This window comes from Mus musculus, chromosome 5 (assembly GCF_000001635.26).
Source record: "Mus musculus strain C57BL/6J chromosome 5, GRCm38.p6 C57BL/6J".
NCBI lineage: Eukaryota > Metazoa > Chordata > Mammalia > Rodentia > Muridae > Mus > Mus musculus.
In genome coordinates, this window is record NC_000071.6 from 87801271 (window position 1) to 87825590 (window position 24320).

The window sequence follows — 24320 nt, forward strand, 5'->3', positions numbered from 1 at the left end:
CATCAGTGAAACACTTTGACACTTTTAAGAGTGTAACATTCAGTTCTGGGGGGAGTACATGATAGCACATGGTCTAGTACATCTGATTTCTACAGTCATCCACTGCTCTAGCAAACTAGCATCTACCCTCTGATAAAATAGACTTGACATTTCTTATGCATTATATAGTTTATTGAATCTTAAGTTCAAGAATTATGATATGTAAAATTTAATGATCAAAAACAATATAAGGTATTTGGCTTTATAAGCTTTTTGACATATCTGTTATATAAAAACCGTTTCAATTTGAATTTTAGCATTGATTCTTATACATTTTTATAAAGTCATAAATAAAGAGTAAGAATGCTTATGTCATGTGTGACTTTACTACGTTCTGGGCTTTGACTGGATCTAACAACCTTCAGTTGTTACACTTTTGCACATTAGTTGCACATCAGTTATTCCACTTTTCTGTTCTACCTGTATCAAGGACACTTGGAATCTTTCTATAATCCTAATCAATTAGTTATAGATATAATTAGCATGTTATGCAATAGAGCTTTATAACTTACTCCTTTTAATTAATGGAAACTTTTTGCATTTTGACCAATCAATCTCCCTTTGCCCCACTGCTTGGCAACCACAATTCTATTCTTGGGTCAACATGTTTGTTTGTTTTGTAATACCCTAATCAAAAGTAATAATGATATTTGAAATTGTGGCTGATCATATTGCTCAAAATGCTATTCTCTAAGCTTACTTGTACAGTCAAAAATAATAACTATTTATTAAATATTCCTTTTGTTGTATAGTATTTCTTTACCCAGCCTTGAACTGAGAGTCTTTACTGTTTATATCTATAGATTTGCTCTGCTCCCAGGCATGCTCAGAGAAGCTTTTTGTTTCAGAGGGTAGAGGTTACTACAGAGACTCATTACTGGTAAATGTAGATGAATTTTTATCCAGCAATACAACTGCTCTGTATGGATCACATCTAAAGATAATATCCAATATATACAAAGAACTCAAGAAGGTGGACTCCAGAAAATCAAATAACCCCATTAAAAAATGGGGCACAGAGTGAAACAAAATTTTTCAACTGAGGAATACCGAATGGCTAAAAAGCACCTGAAAAAATGTTCAAATCCTTAATCATCAGGGAAATACAAATCAAAACAAACCTGGGATACCACCTCACACCAGTCAGAATGGCTAAGATCAAAACTTTAGGTGACAGCAGATGCTGGCAAGCATGTGGAGAAAGAGGAACACTCCTCCATTGCTGGTGGGATTGCAAGCTGGTACAACTACTCTGGAAATCAATCTGGCAGTTCCTCAGAAAATTAGACATAGAATACCCAAGATACAATTTGCAAAACACATGAAAGTCAAGAAGAAGGAATACCATAGTGTGGATACTTCTATCCTTCTTAGAATGGGGAACAAAATACCCATGGAAGGAGTTACAGACACAAAGTTTGGAGCTGAGACAGAAGGAAGGACTATCCAGAGACTGCCCCACCCAGGGATCCATAACATAATAAGCCACCAAATGCAGATACTATTGCATATTCCAGTAAGATTTTGCTGATATGACCCTGATATAGCTGTCTCTTGTGAGACTATGCCAGCGCCTGGCAACTACAGAAGTGGAAGCTCACAGTCATCTATTGGATGGAATACAGGGCCCCCAATGGAGGAGCTAGAGAAAGTACCCAAGGAGCTGAAGGGGTCTGCAACTCTATAGGAGGAACAACAATATGAACTAACCAGTGTCTCTAGCTGCATATGTAACAGAAGATGGCCTAGTTGGCCATCATTGGGAGGAAAGGCCCTTGGTCTTGCAAAGATATATGCCCAGTACAGGGGAATGCCATTGCCAGGAAGTGGGAGTGGGTGGGTTGGGGAGCACGGTAGGGGTAGGGTATAGGGGACTTTTAGGGTAGCATTTGAAATGTAAATGAAGAAAATAGCTAATAAAAAATTGTTTAAAAAAAAGATATGATCTGGCTGAAATGCAGACATACCCTAGATTACAGTGTGATCTGGCTGAAATACAGATGCATCCTTACTTCGTACACACCTTAAATTCCTAACAATGAAGGTGAGGTTAGTTTGCAGAAGGAAGCAGACATGTTGAATGTAATGGTTAATTAAGGGGCAAAGTGACGAATCAGAGAAAGGTTTGACAGAATGAGGAACAGATAAGATATGCCTAACTCACAAGAAAACAGCAGAGAAAGAGAGACTCCTTAAGAGCAGCAAGGCACAAAAAAAAAAAAAAGTAGTCCTGTGGTGATGTGGTGTATGTATATGGCAGTTTTACCAGGACAGTTCTACAGAGACAAGTTACAAAGAGAAAAAGAGATACAGGGTGAAGACAAAATAAGCCAGAGAAGAAGGAGCCAGAAGATTAAAACATACTGAGAGGTTAGTTTGAGGCTAGCCAGAGCAATTCAGTCAGAAGCTGAGAGAAACTGGATTGAATCAGTCAGCTTGGGAGATTAGCTCCTACAGAGGCTAGAAGCTTCTGTGACTAGGCCTAGAGATAGTTAAAAAAGGAAATGGTTTTACCGAGCTTTGGGTACAACTCTCATCTCCTCATTTCATCTGAGAAAGTAAAAGTAACTGTCTATCTATCTATCTATCTATCTATCTATCTATCTATCTATCTATCTATCTATCTATCTGTCATTAGCCTACAGCAGCTGTGGTGACTTACAATTGAAAGTTGCTAAAAGAATAAAAATTATTTTTCTCCAGTGGATCAAACTGGTTATAACAATCATATAGCAGGGCAGGCCCCATGCTCAAGAGCAGCTGGCCAACACAAAAGAATGGCATTAATTTGGTTTGGTTTTTTGTTTGTTTTGTTTGTGCATGTGTGTGTGTGTGGGGGGGTGTTCTGCTTGTGTGTGTGTGTGTTTTTCAAGACAGGATATCTCTGTGTAGTCCTGGCTATCCTGAGAGCTGGAGAGAGTTTGGGATGTAGGCAGAAGTTTCTTCTGAAAAAAAAATGCTTTTAATTTTGCTAGCACAGGCTCAGCTGAACTTTTGTCAGGGGTGACTAAGTCCCAAGTAGTGGGAGACAGAGCCTTATATGCAAGCTTTGGTTATCTTTGTCTCCTACACATGGAGACATATAATATCATTGACTTGTTCTAAAGTTATAAGGTAGAGATCTAAAAAATGGCTAGAATGTAAGAGGGGAGAAGGGAAAGAAAGAGGCTACAGGAGAGATGGGGGAAGTGTTTCATATTTTTAAGGACACTGACTTGTCTTCATGGCTATTTTTCTGTCCTTTGTAGGCTCTGTCACAGGGTCTTCTCTAATAGAAAGACCCTATTTTGCATTATCTATCTATCTATCTATCTATCTATCTATCTATCTATCTATCTATCTATCTATCTATCTCTATATAACATCTTCAGCCCACTGTAAAGTTAGAGTTCTTTTATTGTATGTTCTTCACTAGAATTCAAATAAAAATCTAGTTTCTAGCTGGGCGTGGTGGCACACACCTTTAATCCCAGCACTCAGGAGGCAGAGGCAGGAGGGTTTCTGAGTTCGAGGCCAGCCTGGTCTACAAAGTGAGTTCCAGGACAGCCAGGGCTATACAAAGAAACCCTGTATCGAAAAAACCATATATATATATATATATATATATATATATATATATATATATAGTTTCTGTCCATTGATGTATCCCATGTTCTTGGACTTTCTATGTGTATAAGTGCAGGAGAAAATTCTTATCTATTCAATTAACAAAAATCTAATATATTTTCTATACTTTTTATATTGGTTTTCAAATTATATTTGTTCATATGAGTAATTTCTTCAAATTATCTTCAAAAGTATCTTGAAGGTAACCAGACATATTTTCGTAAAAATAGACATATACTCACAAATCTATTCATCTTGAGACAATATTTGGCTCTTAATCAAGTTCAAAATGGATTGCTCAATAAAGAGATGGCAAGTGAGCTCAGGGCTCTGAATGGAAAAATTTCTAGAATGAGCCAGTGTTTCCTCATTCGAGTCCAGGTGCAACTACACACCCAACACATGACTTCCCTAATCTACTCTCTTCTTCTGTTGAAATCAACAGGTCTTTCTCCCTGATGTTCTCTGAATCTATTCCTGGAAAAGTTGTGTGTGATTAGTAGCAATGTTCTAATATCAGTGTATATTGTTCTTTGATTTTAAAATTACACGTAAGTACTGAAGCCCTGTATTCTTTCTTATAGTTGTAATGAAAAGAGAGTAAAATATCAGAAAATTAAAAAGACAGTAACATGGACAGTAATCAGCAGACATTTAATTTAAGCTACTGTTCTTCCTAGACCAGAGGTCACATCCTCATTGAAATTACTACTCATGATCAGCTTTACACAACTTTAAATAAAAAAACAGCAAGTCAAAGAATTACTTGATAATCATTTATGTATGTGCACTGTGTTGAATGCTAAGAGTTACACAAAGTCAGCAATTCTATTCTCAAGCATTTAATAAAATTAACACTCTTATTTTTTCTTTACTATGACCATGATTGCTTTTCTGTGGTACATGATATTCACACAAACTACTGACACTCTAACTTTTAAATATCTATTTTTTTATTTTAACAGAAATATTATTAGAACATATCACTAAGTAAGTATTCCCTTAGACAAGAAGCATAATCCTATTACATAAAAATGTACAGATTTTTTTCCTCTTGAATTTTGCTCTGTCTTTAAACTGAACATTCATCAAAATACAGATCCTCTAGTTCTTACAGGGGCAGGAGTTAGGCAGAGTAACCTTTTTGATTTTCAAACAAAGATTGTATTCACAGGCTTCATAATATATCAAAATTTCAGTTTAATATAGAATAATGCAATAACTAATTTTAACACCAGTTAGAAATGTATAACACAACTCACTCTCTATAACATGCATTAATTCACTGTGGCATTTTCTTTCCAAAAACTACTTCCACTCAGACTTGGAACTTAATGCACACTTCTAAGTATTTACAATTGGTCCATTTTCAATAATCAAATATTAATCTTGCTAATGTAACCAACACAGCTATTTATAGCTCAGTAATTATCATGCATGTTTTGCTTGCATTTTATGAGAATGTTTTTGCTTATAGCTTTCTCAATAAATTGCAAATATATCATCTCTGTAAGATATTAAATGTTAAAACATGCACTTGAAAACTTGTAGTGGGTCTACACACATCCACTGAAATTACACTAGTCTTCACATATGCTAACAATTTTTTTCTTGTCCTGTTTATTTATATGCCAATGAATTTATCTTCTCTAAGCCTTTTATTTATAACTGGTAATGTTTTCTTTCCTTTATTATGTTAACTATAGGCTTTTAAAACAATGTTTTATTAAAAATGATTAGAATAATTCCTGGCATTTATTGAGCAATAAAAATTATCCATTCAATCTATAAGATACATACTTTAATCATATTTGCAAATTAGTTAGTGAGACCAGATTTGTGATTACAAATGTGAAGAACTTGAGTCTTTATTATCAAGTATCAGGGATAGTACTTCACTAATAGCTTCAAGTCTGAGTCTAATATTCTTGGACATATGAAATACCATGGCATAAAATTTGAATGAAGGGTATTCTGAAATAGAGGAGCCATGGTGGTTCTGATATGCTCTGGAACATTGTGTATATAGGAATATATATATTTAATCATGTTCTAAATCATCCTAAGTGCCTAAGTAGAAGAACTCCCAGGAATAAGTGATACAATCCAAAAGGCAAGCAAATCTAATCATTGTGACTTCTAAGAATACAAGTCCCTCTAAGATTATTTTACAAACATACATACACATACACACACACACACACACACACACACACACACACACATACACACACATATAAATATACATATACCAGAGGGAAAATTATTAGGAAGGGTTTTTTGGTGGCTTTATATAATGAATATTTTGAATCCTAGAAAGTACCAACCCCACAAAATATACTTTAGCTCCAAATAATTAACTGTTACCTCTGTTTTTATAAGAATATATTTAATAAAATGTTGACGGATGGATTTTACAATCACAATAACAGATAAGAAGATCTATCTTCTTAAAACCTATTGGTGGCTTTTCATATTGTTAAAAATGCAGTTTTGTTTATTGTAAATGATATACAGATTTCTACACAAAATTACCAGCACTGTTAAAATGCTAGAGCTTAAATATTAACTCTTCAGCTAGCCAAAAGCCTTAGGTTTCTAAAATTATACTTTTGCCAATAATTATAGATGCATGGAAGTTAGCATTTTATCCAGACGGTTAAAATTTCCATCATCTGGGAAAAAGTCTACTATAGTTGTAACAGTACTCAGAAATAATATATTAGCAATTTAAATTTATTGTAAAGCTATAAAATATCTCCAATAAATGTTTACAATATGGAAGTAGCTAACATGAGGGAAAAAATTTCAGACTTAACATATTTCAGAATATGCAATTTAGGAACCATAAAGAATATAAATGTCTATGAACATTTTGAGATATAGAGACATCAAAGCACCTTCAGGGGAAAGCCTATCTAGTGAATGATGCAGCCAGTACAAGGCAAGCATGAGCTGCTCAAGCACAGAGCACAGATAAGAATAACGTTGATGTCACAGTCATGACATCCTTATTTCTTGTTATCATGTTCTAAATCATCCTAAGTGGAAGAACTCCCAGGAATAAGTGATACAAATAGAAAGGCAAGCAATTCTAATAATCATGACTTCTAAGAATACAAGTCCGTCTGAAGTTATTTTAAACCACACAGTTGCCATATCAGATAGAAAAGGGGGTTTAAATAGGGATGGATAACTCATCCCAGGTCTCTCATTGCCTGGACAGCTTGTCTTCAACTTAGGAAGCAAGGTAACCTCTACATATTTTCACTCATCTATATACGAAAAATATTGTAAAACAAAATATTATGCCAAGAAACTAATGCTCAATATCTTAAAGTTCTTTGAGATTGTAAATTTTTAACTAACATCTAAGAATTTGTCTTGTTTTGGTGTCGGTAGAATGAACGACTGTATGGACACTAGAGACACTATAGACGATTAACTGCACAGCTCCAAACAACAAGTGTCTAAGTCTTAGTTCAAAAGTAAGGTCACCAAAATGAGGGTTTTAGAAAACCAGGGAACTGTGTATTTGATGTTCTGTACCCAAGAATCAATATTTAGCCACTAGTTTCTTATACTTATCTCTATGCTTGGATAGAACAGCTGCTTATTAATCACATCTATTCATGTTTCTGTTATCAACACTTTAAAAATATTTAACTAGAAAACAGTTCTTTAATATTTGTCCAATTCCAATTTACTTTATCCAAGTAAAATAAAATATGTGCAAAAATTGATTTGACCATGTGTAAAAAAATGAATGTTAAGAGGAAATAATTATTATATCTCAAAATAAAATGCTCCTGAAATAAATATCACATGAAAAAATGTTTTTTCCAGAAAATTAAAAAAATCAGCAGTTTAGTGTGGTAGAAAAATAATCATAAATTTGTCCATTGCAAGTATTTTTCTTAATATAGAAAAATACTTTCATATACATACTCCCCAAATGTCTATAGTTATGTGATTGGCATTGTTACTACGTTTTAAGAAATTCATGCCCTTTAAAATAATTTAATTTTTGTAGAATATAAACAAGATATCTTACACCAATAAAGACTAAGAATGACTTCACTTCATTTTGCAGGTGTTGTTGCTGTTTATTTATTTTGATATCTCGTATGTAATCTTAGGATAGAGACAATTGAGTTGAAGGAATCTTAGAAATGTTGCAAGGTCTGTCATTATCTTGATGTGTGAAATAAAGGGCACCATATAAGTTGACTTTCTTAAACCTGGAATCTTGATCCCTAACACAGTATTATATCCTCTCTTTAAGGAGCCATACTTACTGAGGTGGCTCAGAGACCCTGTGATGAGGCTTAGAAAACTAGCAATGTGACTTAGGGGAGCTCTCTTTTATCTACGAGTCCTTTCTGTTTATTGGTTTTTCTGTTCTCCCAAGATTGAAAATTAATTGTAAAGAATGTGTTCAGGGGCTGAAAAGATGACTCAATAATGGAGAGCACTCTCGTTATACTTTCATTGTAGAACAGAGTCCAGGTCCCTAACACATGGCAGTTGGCTCATACTAGTGCCATCTACTGGCCTAACAGAACCTGCATTCATGAGTGCATACTCTGATGTCACAATCACATATACATATTTAAAAAGTAAAATTTGTCCTAATATTCTATATCTACTATAGATGTAGTATATAGGTACTATATATAATTTTGTTTCTTTAGGCCCATGAAAGTCTCCTAAAATATGGTAGCAAACATAAATAAATTGATAATTACTCTTAATTTATTGTGGCTTGGAAGAACATTCCTTATCTCAGAAGTGAAAATTTCATATTATGTCCTCTTTATGAAGAACTTGTCACATGTATATGCATGATATCCAAATTAATCTGCTTTTGCCAATCTCCATTCTCCTTTCTCAGTTAGAGGAGATGAAGATGAAGTAAAATACAACCAGCAAAGAATATTTGATATTAAAGAAAGAAAATTATTTGCTTTCTGTTTGACAGGACTCATTAATCATGAAGTTCATCATTCTTACTTGCCTTTTGGCCGTTGCTCTTGCAAAGCAGGTAAGTACCATAAGAAAATTAAGACATTCTAGTCTCATATACATAGATGAAGTGTGAGCATCTTGCACAGATATGAACATGTGCATGGTCATTTGAACCTGTAATTAACCCTGTTTCATACCAGACATTAAGGTGGGCATAATTTTTATGAACTGTTCTCCTTACAAGTTTATGGAGATTTTATTCTATACCTGCTTGAATTTAACAATACATTGCTTTCATTTATCTGATACTTTTTTTTTAGATCACAAGAAAGACATAGCTAAAAATGAAAAATTCAACTAATGCAAATACAAGTCACCTTTCTTGACTACCATGGTTCAGAATCTAAGTTAAATAGACAAGGAATGTTGGGGTGGGGACTTTGTACATTACTTTCCGAATATCATAATTCAAAGCAATCCCTCCAATCAAGTGGATATATTACAGCAATATTCATGTCATAAATGATAAACTCAGTCCTGGGTACATCATGTGATTTATATTTGAAGATGCTTATATACTGTGTTTGATTTTTTTCACAGTGCCCATCCCTCTTGCTCACTTCCCTCCTCACAGGGACATCATTTCTTAATTTGTGTCTACAATGCTCTGCTCATAAAGATTAAGTAGCATTTTTTTTTTACTTCTTACACCTTAAAGTCATTAGGGGAGATATTAGGGAAGAGTTCAAGTTAAGGGATTAGAAGATAATTTTTCAAACTTCTTCACGTGTTTCCTTTCTCCTTGGCACTCACAGTTCTCAACATTTTAAGCAGAAGAACTTCCTTCAAGTGAAATTAGAGTGGTTTGTTTAGCAGGCTACAAATTTCAGACACTAAATTACATACTGTTGGAAATTAAGATATACGGTTGAGCTTCCATGACAGTTTTTAATAATAGGCAAACACTTGTCCCATGTTAACTTTGATGGCTAATTAAACCTAAAAGAGATCATATAGAATATTGTTATAGTAAAGCATTTTAAGATTCTGTGATGTAGTTACACTTGTATCATATTTTAAACTGTGGCATGATTAACACTTAAAATAGAACCATTTAAAAAATGAGAAATATACTAAGTCATGACAATAATTCATCTGAAAATATTCTTATTAATAGTGCAAAACCAAGAATAATAGTGTAAAATTTTTATCCAACTAAAGTTCTCATAAACAGAAGAAGAGCCCAAAAGAAGGCACAAGAATTGGGAAATATCTCATTCAAACACTCAAGAGTCTCATTAAAAACACTGAACTAAAAGCAATAATACTATAATATTTACTTAGAGGTTCTAGGGTAAACCCACATAGATCCTGTGCTTGCTTCTTTAGTCTCTGTGATTCTCTCTCTCTCTCTCTCTCTCTCTCTCTCTCTCTCTCTCTCTCTGCTTTTTTTTTTTTTTTTTTTTTTGACCAACAGTATTTGGTTCTACCCTAGTTCCCCGGGCTATCTAGTCTCTGTTTTTAGTATTCCAAGCAGTGTCAGATCCAGTTCCATCTCATGGATCTTAAGTCAGATTAAACATTTGTTGTTTATTCCCACAAGCTTTGTGACGTCATTGACCTAGCAAAGATCAAAAGCAGAATAATTATAGATCAAATATTTTGTACCTGGGTGGGTTTTTGTGTTTCTCCTTTGGTATCCTGTAGAGTACTTTCCTATTTCAAAGATATTAGAACATAGTAGAACACAGAAGTGAAATTTCTATGTACACACCAGCTTGACCTCTACATGTTAAATGAGTTGTGTTATGTGTTGTCTTCAACACAATAGTATAGTATACATAAAATAATGTATATGTTTATGTGTGTGTAATATGTTCTACTAAACACATGTCTAATTTCCAGGTTTTATACATACTCTCATACAATGCAATCTAAAGTAATAATATTGATCCAACCACAATAACATGCAATAATAATGTGGCTGATACACTGAAGAACCACCCAAATATTATGCCATGTTATTCTATTTGTGTATAGTATTTGTATTTTGTATTTTAAAACTAGAGCAATCTAATTTGAGTTTTTAAAGTGAGACTAGCCATTAAGTTACATGATGGTCTGAACAAGATTGTCCCATAAATGTATGTATTAGAACAGTTTGCTCTCATTTCATAGGTCTGTTTAGGAAGAATTAGGAGATGAGATCTTATTGGAGATTTGTCATTGGTGGTGGCCTCTGAGGTTTCAAAAGACTCTGTGCTTTCTCTCTCTAACTCCTACTTGTGTATCAAGGTTTAAGTATTCAGCTGTGGCTACTGCCACTCTCTGTTCTACCATCATGGACTTGAATCTTTATAACTAAAAGTTCAAATTAGTTGCTTTCTTTTATGCATTTTCCATGCCAGGTTGTTTGGTTACAGCAAAAGAAAAGTGACCAAGAGAATTTGTAAGAATGAGTGACAAGAAGAGACTCTTTGAGGGGAACTGATGACAACATGATCCTTAATCTGCTTTGTGGTTACACGAATATTACCAATCTATAATATGTATTTAAGAATAATGTCATGGTTTGTTCATTTTCGTTGTTGAATGACTTTCCAATAATATTTCTCTTAACCAAAAAGTACTCACATTTATTTCTTTGAGTATTTATGGGATCTGTGGTGCATGTGTGCATATATGCCATGTTGTAACTGTATAAATCAAACAACAACTTGTGGGAATCTATTTTCTTCTTCTACTATGCTATTCTCAGGAATGAATGCTTATTGTCAGACTTGGCAGCAAGTATGTTTATCTGATGAGTCATTTTATCAGGTCTGACCATTAAAAATGCTATAACACATATATGAAATATAATCATGTCTAGTTCCCATTTCCTCTATAACTTTCCCTATATTCAATGACCCCAACATACCTCTCTCCAAATTCTTGTGTTTTTTTACCCAACTTCTAAAAAATGAAAGTAAACTGTATTTGTGTCCCATAGATCTAAGTTAAGTACATGCCTAATGTGTTAATTTGCTTATAGGTTTCTGGTACTGCAGTAACCATCAGCATTTTAAAACTGTTGTTGCTTTTAAAAGAAAAACAAACAGTTCCCAAAAATGCCTCACATCTCTTTGCAAAATGGCAAGATAACTTCACATTATGAATAAGCCATGAAAGTAAAATTTGTATTTGGTTTTTGTGTTTTTATAGAGGATGGAGCAATACATCTCCAGTGAGGTAAGACATCCTAATATGGATACAAAATAGTTTCACTTAGTATACATAGATCTACACATCATTAGGTGTGAGTGGCTGGAATATAGACCCTGAAAGCTTATTTTGATTCATACTAAATGTAAATTTGCTAATGGCTCCCTGAGCTCAGATGCATAAAAAAATGACCTAATATCTAGTCATCATTATCACCTAAGGACTTCCTCATTGCTCAGGGAAATCATATACAAACAGATAGCATTATGTGGACTGATAAGATAGTATTTATATATTTAGGAATATATGTGTAACAATAATTAAATAAAAAGAAGCCAGTGTCCATGAAATTGAGACAGAGCATGGGAGGAGGTGTCACAGGGGAAGATTTGGGGACAGAAAGGGAAAGGAGAAAAAGATGTAATTATATTTTAATTTCAAAAAATAAAAGCAGAAGAAAATGCCAGGAGATGAAAACTAAAAAGAAATTGGGAAATGTCCAGGGCAAATATAAAATATTTTAATTGTTGTATATTTTGATGCTTGAAAGCTTTTTGTTTCAATACAGTAAAAAGTGAATTGGTTTTTTGAAATATGATAGGATCATTATAAGGAGAGCGAAACTTTTATAAACTTTGCTCTTAAATTCAGACAAATGTATTATCTATCCATTGACTGATTGATATGGATTGAAACTTTGTAGGTAATGCAAATATTCATGAGGTAAATAACTTTTTTTTTCTTTTTAAGGAGTCCATGGATAACTCTCAAGAAGTAAGTCTTTACTTTGTAAACTAAATATAGTTTAACCTTTCATTTTATCAAAATTGTAAAATAAAATTTTATTTTGTAGAACTTTAAGCAGAATATGGATGTGGCCTTTTTTCCCAGTCAGGTAAAACTTGATTATTTTAATTTATTAATTTTGACAAATAGTTGTTTCTATGAAACTATGGCATTTTCTCTTAACAAAAAAATGAGTATTCTATTTGTAATTGTGAAAAGGTATATTTTCATTGTTTACAGAAATTGCATAACCTACTATAGAGAAGCCCCAGGAAGGGATTTGTAAACCATTTTTAGCCCTGTTTTTAAAACAGAAAGTATCGAAATTTCTTAGCAACTCAAATCCAGAGCTTTGCTGGTTCATGATACAAAAGCTGTCACAATTCAGTACAGAAAGAGACATATCAAAATTCATTTTTCCCTTTCAGAATATAACATTTAAAGCACATAAGAGATGCTTTTCTTTGAGTCAAATTAAAATTAACCTCAAAATTAGAAAATTAATAATAAAATTAATCAAGATAACCAAATTTATAAACCAAAATCATTTATAAAGAATAACATTCTAATTATACCCATTAATTTGAAAACTATAGTACAGTGGAACACAATATATTCACATTCACAGATTCTACTGGTTCTAAAGCTTTCAGGAGTTAGTGGTCCTCATTTTAAAATCCTAAATTTCTACATTATTTCATCTTTCTCTTTTCCTATGTAGATTTTTCTTTTAGGTTAATGCATAACATTTTCTTTTTAATTAACTCATTTAAATTTAAATCACTATACTCATAATTATACATTATAAATTTGTTGCCAAAAATATATTGGTGACCCTAGTGGTATATTTTTTCTAGTAAAGCATAAAGCAAATAATGTCAAATAAGTTGAAAATAAATTATGAATATGTTGCCTGAATTAATCTCAAGTTGCTGTTCATTATCTAACAACTTGTATTAAGAATGGCTTCCTATGACTCTGCAGATACAATGAATGAGCAGGAAGAATTTCTTCCTGCTCAAGCTTATATCCAATGCACCTTCTGGATTCCATACATAAATTGACAAAACTCCTGAAGTAGTGGAAAACCCATTTGACTCTTACTTTATGGAAGGGGTAATTTTCCTTTGTATATACAAGGGGAAATGCTTCATGACCAACTCTGTAGAAAAAAAAAAAAAAAAAAAAAAGGTCATGTTGTTTTTCTTTTTTCATTTAAGGAAACTGTAGAGAACATTTACATTCCCCAAATGGTAAGTTTTGTTTACTTAAAAGTTTTGATTTTTTACTATTACATTCAATAATACAATCTTCATGTCAAACTGAAGACATATATAAAGCCTTACATTTAATATATGAGTAATAATTTATCTATCTATCTATTTATTTATTTAAATATTTATTTATTATATGTAAGTACACTGTTGCTATCTCCAGACACACCAGCAGAGGGCATCAGATCTCGTTACAGATGGTTGTGAGCCACCATGTGGTTGCTGGGATTTGAACTCAGGATCTTCAGAAGAGCAGTCAGTGCCATATTGCCAGTCCACTAATTTATTTTTTAAGGTGTAGAGTTTTATCCCCTCACTTTAAAAGTATTCACCCAAATTGGTTCTTGTTTCTTTGAATTATTTTAATCCCTTTTACCAAAGGAGATTCAGTCAACTAACCTGTTTATATTCTAATTCCCCAACCTTGTACTAATGATCATGTAGACAATATTACAGTTCCCTAAAATAATTTTTAACATTTTAGAAGTAATAGTGAACATTTTATGTGGTTTCCAGACTTTGGTTTTTATTTGTATAAAATTTTAATAGGCATATACTTCTTATGCCTAGTACTGGGTTTTTATGAGGACATTTCAGCCAAGTATATAGTAATTTGGGGATTACCAGATTTGGACTTTTTTTTTTTTTCTCAAGGAAGCTTCTAAAGTTTCATCTAAGTTTCAGCTTTAACATCAATAAGCAGGTTCCTCCAAAAAGAGCAGATTTTTCTTCAAGTAGACTTTCATGAAGCCCTCACTAAAACATATTGTCATTGTGTGAGGGATGAAGGTGGCCATCTGCACAGCATCCAGTGATTCCTGCTTAGTGCTCTTAGGGACCAAGTATCTAACATGACATAAAGTACAGCTTAAATCTAACAAGTGTCAAATCAAGAGCCTGCCATTGCATTGCCTTCCGAAGTTTCCTTAGAAACATCTAACACTGGCCCAGTGACTCAGCTCTAAGTTCTTAGCACCCACACTGTTTTGCTGATGGATTTTATACTTTGAAGATGTTTCTTTTTTACAACGGGAGTTAGTGAGGATTTGAGCTAGGAGATAGTGGGTCACTTATATGCTAGGAATATCAAAGTGATAAACGTGACTAGGAAAGTGATCTGGGAAACAAAAGACAAAGGCAAGGATGCTCTTAGCCATACAGCTCTAAGTTTAGAAGGAACACTGCCCTGCTGGATGCCAATGAGCTCATTTGACCCTGCTCTCAGAAGTGCGGACACCAGTTTCTTACGGCATGCATACCATCATACTTGTCTTAGCTGATCTTCTGTGTCACATGCCTATTGACCGTAGGCATTAATATTTATGTTTCTGATAATTAACGTTTTGATTAATTTAATTTATTAAATTTTCAATGACTAATATAATTGCTCAGTAGTATCGATTTGGACCCCAGTTAATCAATTAGTTTTCTCTAATACATTAGTTTGACTCTGCGGTGAAACCATGTAAGTAATGTTATGCTTCTTTCTTAAGGAATCTGTTGAAGCTCCCATGAAGGTAAGTAATTTTCTTTCAAGTGACATAATTTAAAATAATTATAATAAATACAAAATAAATAATTTCAAATTGTAATGTTTAGCAATATAAATTGGTAGTGGCTTGGGGTTTTGTGTATCTTATATTAAGGTGTTCATCACAAAGCTGAGATCGCTATGGAAGAAAAGCACTAAATTCCTCATACAAGTTATAACTTCAGGAAAATCAAAGTTACATCTTTCCTTTGAGTGTGTTCTCACAACTCATGTCATATCAATGACATAATTAGTTCCTCAAATCTGTAGGCAGTAATACAGTTTATCTATTTTCTTTGTTCTGATTTCCAGCCAAGAAGTTGCCAACTACATGTGGATATTTTTAATATATTTTAATTGAAATAGAATTATATTGCTTTCTCCTTTCCTTTTCCTCCCTCCAGCCCTTCCAATGGCCCCCAAACTATCACATTAATAGTTTTTACTTTTATTATTATTGTTCCATAGATATATGCATATGCATGTATGTAAAAATACATATATGCAGCTTGATATATATGTATATGTATGTGTATGTGTATATGCTGTTTGTGTGTACTAAATATCATTTCATTGACTTTGTAATGCCACCACAAGTTACATCATTGCTCATTAACCTTTTTCTAGTAACATAGCAGACAGATATCTCATTAGATTGGCAATCTGCAGGGTTTACTGACCTCATCCATCCTGTGGTCTGGAGAACATTGCCATGGGCAAAGACTAAGGTCAGGCTTGGCATTTTCTAATTTAATTCCAACTAAAGCTCCAATAACACAGTTTTATCAACTGAGAGTGCAATGTGTTTTGCCTCTGAAGGATTATACTGGAAGGCAAATATTTAAAATACATAAGACATTGTGCATTTCATTGCTCCCCATAAAACAGACTTTTGTTCCAAAATCTTAATTGTCAAAATATTTGTCCTTGAAAGGTTAAAAATGAAAAACTCCAAATGAGACCTCTCTTTTACAAAAATGTCTAACTGTTGTAAAAGCCATTTTTATATTTTGTCAAAATTATTCCAACAGTATTCTCTCTTCAAAGCACTGCTAATGAAACAATGAATTCATATAACAATGGCTCTGGGAAATTATAAAGACCTATGTATGCATCAGCTATATATTTCCAGGATAGAGCTGCTTGCTGACAAGCCTGACAGCCTGAGTTCAAGTCTCCAGACAAAAATAGAGGAATGAAGGAACAAACTTCTGTAAACTGTTCTCTGACCTCCACACATCAGATAGGCTCTAAGGCATACATGTACCAAACTACATACACACACTCACAGATGCATGTGCTCCAAATACCTAAATAAATGCAAATATATATATATATATTTATGTATATGTATATGTATATTTGTGTGTGTGTATTTTGTACAATCCATTTTCTTTCATCCCTGATAAGAATGAAAATTTTCCAGAACAAAGAGGCTATTTTGCTTTTTATCCATAACCTCTAAAAGGAGCCTATCAAGTCAGACTTAAGCCTTCAGGACTTATTGCAATGTAATTTAATTAAGTGAACTGCTATATGTGTGGTAACACACATAATCAACGTGATTAAAACATTTCTAAGAGTGTTGGTGCCTGGAGTCCAAGAAATTAAATGTCAGGTTTTTGTTGTTGTTGTTGTTTGTTTGTTTGTTTGTTTTCCTTTTTTTTCTGTCTCCTAAGACCTTGAGACCCTGTTAAAAGAAATAAAAACGAGACATACAACCTCTAATTCAGTCTTTTCTCCTTGTCTTTCTTAAACAAACTACCACATTGTAGTTTAGAAAGATGGACATTAGTGAAACTGAGAGAAAGGAACAGTGGGAAGAGAAAGTGTAGTTGGGATATGTTATGTAAAGGGAAAAAAATCTGTTTTCAATAAGACAAGAAAAAAGAGAAATTTAAAGAAACTCACTGCATAGTCTCAATACAATAATTGTTAATAATAGCACTATCAAGTAACAACTGACAGAAATCCTGATATAATTTCCTCTGTGATAAAGACATGCATCAATATATCCCATGTTATACCAGGGAATATAGTATTTGGGTAGAGTGTTATATGCAGGATAAGAGGGGGCCAATGGGTCACTCTGGATGACAAACTTTTATCCAGATCCATAGAATGTGCAATCACTTAAATACTCCCATGTGTCAGGAATGATAGAGACATTTCAATGCTATGTAACAATAACCTAACTTTATCCTTATAAACATATTATTTTATTTTATTTTATTTTATTTTATTTTATTTTATTTTATTTAAAGGTATCTGACATCATTTCTCAGCAAGTAAGTCAAATTATATCCACTATGATTAAGAAAATCATTTTATTTTGTTTTCACTGTTCATATGCATATTTGGAATAATAAATGTTATTTATTTTGTAGCAATACAACCAGAAAATGATGGACATGAGTGTGAGTGCCAGAGAGGTAATATTTGTCTTTCATTGCTCCATTAATGAGATGTGTCTTAAATGAATGTGTGCTTTATCTACTTTCCACTCAATCAGCACTTTTTAAAAACCAGGGATTGAGAAAGGGGGTGGCTCAGATTTAAACATTATGAATAGATGTGAAGGTCCTGAAGAGATATATAGTCGTATTATTCTGTGTTCACACTCCAAAAGTTAAGGATACTAACTTATTTTTAAGTTAAGGATGTACCAACTTTTAATGAGGAAGTACATGCATATTTTATTCCTTCCAACACCCCCCAAAAAATCACTAAGTTAGAGTTTATGAGGACTCTCATTTCCAAAATTTGAATGTGCCAAAATTTAATTTTTCTCTTTTTAGAGAAAAATAATAAATGCGACAGATTTGGAAAGAGTATAGAATATCAAATCATTTGAATGAGGGACTAAATTCATCTAAATTTCAACTGAAATTTGTTGTTGCTAATGTATATTCTTAATTCACTAGTAGAATAGGTCAAAAATTTTGTGTCTTTAATCCAGCATGGTAGCCCTAAAAAGTCAGTTGTTCAACATCTCTTGGTCAATATTCGTCTACTAATATACACACACTGAATTTATTATTATACAGTATTTGAAAACTAGCTTACATATTAACATGTACATTGCCTAGTTTTATATCAACTTTATGTAAACTAGAGTCCTTTGGGAAGAGGGAATATCAACTGACAAAATGTCCCCACTAATTGGCCACCTGCTGGTACATTTTCTTAATTGACTGACTACTGAGTATGGTGCCATCCATGGACTGGTGGTTCTGGGTTCTGTAAGAAAGGGACGTGTTCTATCATTAAGTTAGTCTCTCTGCATCCCTCAAAGCATCCAGTAGAAATAAATAAAACTCTTGTAAGAAACAGAAAACAGACACATACCCAGGTCTGAAATGGATTGCCATCATCAGCCATTAGCCTTCCCCACATACATGCAGTGTACAGCTGAATTTTGATTCTATGGAGCTATGCACATTTAAAATAAAAGCCAGACCATGATTTTCCTTTACTTCAGTTAGCATGAGATTTTCTCTCCTGTCTCTATAATACTGTTTTCTGGAGTGAGCCAAAAATTATGTAAATCAAACATAAAAGAATGCATGCTACTGCAGAATGAGCCAAGTAGGTGAGTAATGTTGGGAGGTGTCCTGAGAGAAGGTGCAGCTGGATGTGAGTCTTGGAGCCTGAGGCAAAGTCAAAAGTCTTTCTCCTCAGTGCCCGGAAAGCACACTTGGTCTCTGTATTGCTAACCTGAGACTCTGGGCCTCTGGTCAAACTGTGGTCTTCCAAGAAAGGCATGAAGACTCTGCCAGATACCTTGGCCAACTTACTGGCTTTGCTCACTCCTCTTCAATCTCTCTTTCTCTCTCTCTCTCTCTCTCTCTCTCTCTCTCTCTCTCTCTCTCTCCCTCCCTCCCTCCCTCCCTCCCTCCCTCCCTCCCTCCCTCCCTCCTTCTGCCTTTTACTCTTTAAACTTGAAAATTGTAAGAACAAGAAATGTATATTAAGAATTTTAAGTAATACATGTTTGCAATTAACTACTACTTTGCTGAGAGTACATAGTGTGATGATTTAAAGTCATAAAATAAAATGTGACTAGCCGTGAATTATTTAAATAATTAGTCCCACTTCCCTTCTGCAGTGACATGGACAAAATTGTCAGTCAATTATCCAAGTGAAGCAGATTTTCCCCCCGAGGAATCATGTGAGATTCTGTCTGAGAGTTTGTATTTCTATTCAGTTAGCTAAATAACCCTCAAGAACATGTTCTTTTGCATTTCAAACAGCTGTTTTTATTCTTAACAGAAAACTGTGATGACTGAAGAAAGTAAGAACATCCAAGACTACATGGTAAGCTTCCCATACAATCAGCCACCACAGTTTCACACCTGGCCACTGCTGAAATCCTGGTGACAAAAAGAAACTCTTAGGAAAAATTGGATTTTATGTTGTTGAGTATTTTGGAGGAGTGTTTTTGTTTTGTTTTTTAAGAAAGAGACAAAACTGTCTTGAGTTTACTAGTTAACCCAAGCCAGACACAAACTCAGGTCAATTTTCCTGCCCCAGTTCTTTCCTACCTTTTAGGCTCAGCTCCACTCTCAGCTCAAGGTGAACACAATGTCTATAGTCTTCCTTATGTCTTGTCTAAGCTGCTACAGATGGGTTGGCTCTCAGGATATCAATTCTATTCCAGGCAACAGCCACCAACAAGTATTCTGTGGTAATTCTCAAAATCACGCTGATGTTCCACTTTATAAAAATTGAAGAGCCAGAAAGGCTCAGCCGGTAAAGTGTTTCCCACCTAGCTTACAGTTCAACACCTAGAAACTTCAAGGTAAACCGGAAAACTAGCTCCCACAAGCTGTTTTCTGACTTCTACATCATGTGTAGGACACATGCCAAGACTTGTGTGCACGTGAACACACACACGCACAGAGAGAGAGAGATAGAGAGAGACACAGAGAGAGAGAGAGAGATAGAGAGAGACACACACACACAGAGAGAGAGAGAGAGAGAGAGAGAGAGAGAGAGAGAGAGAACGTAGGTAGGTAGGTAGGTAGTCATCCTAGAGGAAGATGCTACTGAGTGTAATGGACGCTTTGATTCCTACAATAATTTATGGCCAGATACACATGGATGACTCTAAATAGAACATGAGAAGTATGTTTATCAGTCATGAATTGTGTGAATTTCCCTATACAGGGAGTTCTGTCTGTGTTTACTCTTTGTTGCTCAATCAAGCCAACCCTTACTCCAAGGATGAGGGCTTTTCTACCACACTTGGGAAAGAAACTGAGCTAAGGCACTTATCTTAGTAAATTAACAAATTATCATCTTGATCTTGTACCTGTTTCTCTTTCCCTTCCTTTTCTTTCTTTCACCAAATTGACCACAGGTTCTATACATCCTCCAGTTCGTCTGTGAATGTACCCTCTGAGCTATGTTTGTTTTAATAAAGAGCCCTTCTGCTCAGCCCATATGTATGTTAAGGTTTTCAAGCCTTCAGTTGCATCCAGGGCCTTTCTGACATATGAGGTACTGAGATAATCCCATGTACTTTTCTTAGAACAAAATGAAACGATACAGCAAGATCACCTGGCCACAGTTTGTAAAGCTTCTCCATCAATACCAGAAAACCATGACCCCGTGGAGCTATTACCCATCTACCCCCAGCCAGGTGAGTGAGCTATGTTCATGTTCAATATAAGGCTGAGATAAATTATTAGCAAAAGTAAGATAGGGAAATGAAAGAGAGAAATCTCACAGTTTTTCTAGGAATGGAATTGAAAGGAAATTAACTGAAATTTTGCTAAAGCAGAAAATGATGACCCATATAATAAGGCTAGGTCAATTAGATGAAAATTACACTTGGATTGGTATTTAACCTGAATGTTTGCCTGTAGCATTCTACTTGTTGATTTCTATAGCAACTCTTACAGGGGTCAAAAATAGAAAACAGGTTTAAACAGATTTTTACATTTAAAAAAAAACAAAAAACAAAATAAATGTAGCTTAAATAAGTTTAGTTGTCATTTAACTTGTACTTGATTAAAAAAAAAAGTTTCACAAAGGAAATATATTCTCCAAAATCAATAAGATGCTGAAAACAGAAAAATGGCAATTTACTATTAACAATATGGGATTTCCTGTCAGAAGTTGACCTTATGCCAGTGACATCATTTCTCAATATGTTATAGTAGTCTTTATGTCGTACATGGAGCATCTAAAGATATTTTACTCATATTAGATAAAAATGTCTGGCCTGCTGTTTGTATAGGAGATGACAAAAAATTAGAATGTTGTAAACATTTCCATGGAGGATGTAATGGATTTTGTCCATCTATATTTTATAAATATTACAATTAAATGTATTGTTGCTTGTTGCAGTAAATCTCTCCATCCCAAATATGCCCCAGCAATGAAAACACAACACAATTAATATGACTACATGATATGTGCCTAGATTGGGCAGGTCTATACTACCATCTTCTCCATCTATGAGATCCCTTAGAACTTGCAGTTTCTCCAGGCCATGTGCTTCTGCTCTGCTTTTCTTCTTCTTTCTCCTCCTCTGTGTCCTCTCTCTCTCCCATTTTCTCCTCCTTCTCTCCCCCCACCTTCTGCTCCACCTCCCCTTTTATCTGCCCAATCATCAGCTCTCTTTATTTTACAAATTAAGGTGGGAAGCAGGTTTACAGGAAATCACCTGAGTGCTGACTCATTCCTTGTTTGCAGCCACTCACAGGAGAACGGAATTAACATCAAATATAATTAGCCCCAGGGCTATCCACAACAGTTGCTTTATATTTTTTCAAATTGATTAACTCTTCTTATTTTTTTATTATTTTTTATTTTATGTAGATGAGTCTTTTGCCCACATGTTTGTGAAATTTCACGTGTCTCTGGCTCCAGGGAGATCCACTGGAGTGCTCTTAACCATTTCTTTTTAAAGATGCTTTTAAGATTCTTGAATTGAATACTTCTCTTTTATTTTTGATAAGCATGCCTATAACTTAGGTGATACTTTAAGGCAGAAACTTCTATAATGAATATTTTCTTATTTTTAAATAATATATTTTCAACTTCAATTAAAAAAATTAGTGGATTAAATATTACTGGTAATATTTTATATGCCTAAGACACTATAAAATAAAACATCATTTTAAATTTTGCTCAAAAGGTAATTCTGCATCATTTAATACGTGCATACAAATAGTATCATTCCATAGAAGACTAAAGAAGCTGAATATTAACTTGATCATCAGTTTGCTAAAATTTTTCAAAAAGCCTCTCTGTAGTTTGCATCAAGCATAAACACAAATGAGTTCTAAATATTTTACTGTTAAACATCATCTTGGATGTAGGAAAATACTATTAATTATAAATACTAACATTATTCTAAACTAGGATCGATGAGTACGTGTGTATCCTATATACAAGTAAGCATTATCTTCTGGAATATAATTACATTATTATTGTGTTTTGTTTAACAGGTTTGAGTGGAAAATCCACATCTCCATTTTCTTTTCTGCTGTAATTACTTCTCATTACCAACATATTGGGATAGATGTATAAATGATACAGAAGTGGTAAACCAACAGAATGCTCCAAAATAGTTCCAGAGTATCTTCTAGTCTTGTACATTTCCATTGAATGTGTTAGGTCTGCTTGTGGGTTTCATCTCTGCAGGGTTGATGACTATTGAGACTGTCTTCACTTCTGCTCCCATGTCACTGAACCACATTCTTTTCAAAAAATAAAACTTCAAGTGCATGCTTTTCTGTGTGGTTGTAATTTTGTGTTGCCTATATTGGCCCAGAAAGTTACTGACAGTAATATAAAGCCCTTCAACAATTAAATCATAACTCCAAAGACCCACAGGTTCACAGTTCTATTAAACCATTATTTTACCTTTTCACTGCCTATATCTGCTTACAGTTGGCCACAGCATGAATCCCAAAGCCTCATCAATGTCCTCCATGTTCCCTCCAATTCCAGTCAAAGAAGAGAAATCCCTGAGAACTTAATCCTGCTGGTGAGATAAGAAAGACAGACCATTTTGTTGGTTAAGCCAGTTAAGAGTTTATAAATCATCTATCTTTGGCTAGTGATGAAGAGTGGGCTAATACTTCAAAGTATTGGTACCAAAGTTCAGGGACATATTTTATTTTACTTTAACTTATTTTAATTTTATTTTTACACTTTTTTGTTTCTATGAGGGTGCTCTCCCACCCATTCAACCACTCCAGCCTCACTGGGCCATCGAGCCTCCATAGGACCAAGGGGCTCCTTTCATTGATGCCAGATAAGACCATCCTCTGCTACATAGGTAGCTGGAGCCATGGGTCCCTCCATGTATACTCTTTGGTTTGTGGTTTAGTCCTTGGGAACTCTGGGGGTTCTGGTTCGGTGATGTTTTTCTTCCTATGGGGTTGTGAATCCCTTCAGCTCCTTCAGTCCTTCCCCTAACTCCTCCATTGGGGTCCCCATTCTTAGTTAGGTGGTTGACTGCATGCATCCACAATATTTAAAGAACAAAACACAATTACATAGATGTTGAACGAGGGTCAAGCCAAGTAACATTGCAACATTTCTTTTTGGGAGATCAAAGTCATTACTTCAAACATATAATTATTTTCTACTTCCACTTTCTTAAACTTAATTGTTTTGATTAATACATCTGGACTAGGGCCAGGGTCCATGAAAATCCCAAATGTGTTGCCAAGGCAGATTATGGTTGAGGGTATAGTGAGGGTTGAGAATTGTCTAAGCCATCATGAAATTGTGATGATTTTGATGCAAAGGCAAGGAATGAAATCTGCATGGTTGGCACCATAAATGATCCCTGTCCTTTACCCCCTCCTACCATAGTTCAGTCTATCAAGTTCCCCTTTTCCCAAGCTCCTTTCCTGTATAGTACAAAGATTCAGCAGTTTTTCTGTAAA

The 24320-nt window shown here is 34.2% G+C and overlaps 1 protein-coding gene across 3 annotated transcripts; it reads left to right on the forward strand.

The window, feature by feature from the left end:
• The first annotated feature begins 6850 nt into the window (after window positions 1-6850).
• Csn1s2b (casein alpha s2-like B) lies at window positions 6851-23151 on the forward strand. Of its 3 annotated transcripts, none has more exons than NM_009973.3 (12): window positions 6851-6895; window positions 8627-8689; window positions 11818-11844; window positions 12568-12591; window positions 12671-12712; window positions 13824-13856; window positions 15371-15394; window positions 17673-17696; window positions 17796-17840; window positions 19681-19725; window positions 20942-21052; window positions 22869-23151. In NM_009973.3, exons 2-12 carry the CDS (start codon window positions 8639-8641, stop codon window positions 22872-22874), a joined length of 432 nt encoding a protein of 143 aa, NP_034103.2. In that variant the 5' UTR covers window positions 6851-6895; window positions 8627-8638; the 3' UTR covers window positions 22875-23151. The 3 variants fall into 3 exon arrangements, with proteins under 3 accessions (NP_034103.2, NP_001288263.1, NP_001288264.1); NM_001301334.1 differs by having other exon boundaries at window positions 17796-17825; NM_001301335.1 differs by lacking the exon at window positions 13824-13856.
• Window positions 23152-24320: the final 1169 nt, after the last annotated feature.

What these genes read in the sequence shown, in the direction of transcription:
- Csn1s2b (NM_009973.3), top strand. Translation starts at nt 8,639, where the DNA reads ATGAAGTTCATCATTCTTACTTGCCTTTTGGCCGTTGCTCTTGCAAAG. An exon ending in CTGTTGAAGCTCCCATGAAG is followed by an intron (nt 15,395 to 17,672) that starts GTAAGTAATTTT and finishes TTTTATTTAAAG; the next exon opens with GTATCTGACATCATTTCTCA. An exon ending in AGAACATCCAAGACTACATG is followed by an intron (nt 19,726 to 20,941) that starts GTAAGCTTCCCA and finishes TACTTTTCTTAG; the next exon opens with AACAAAATGAAACGATACAG.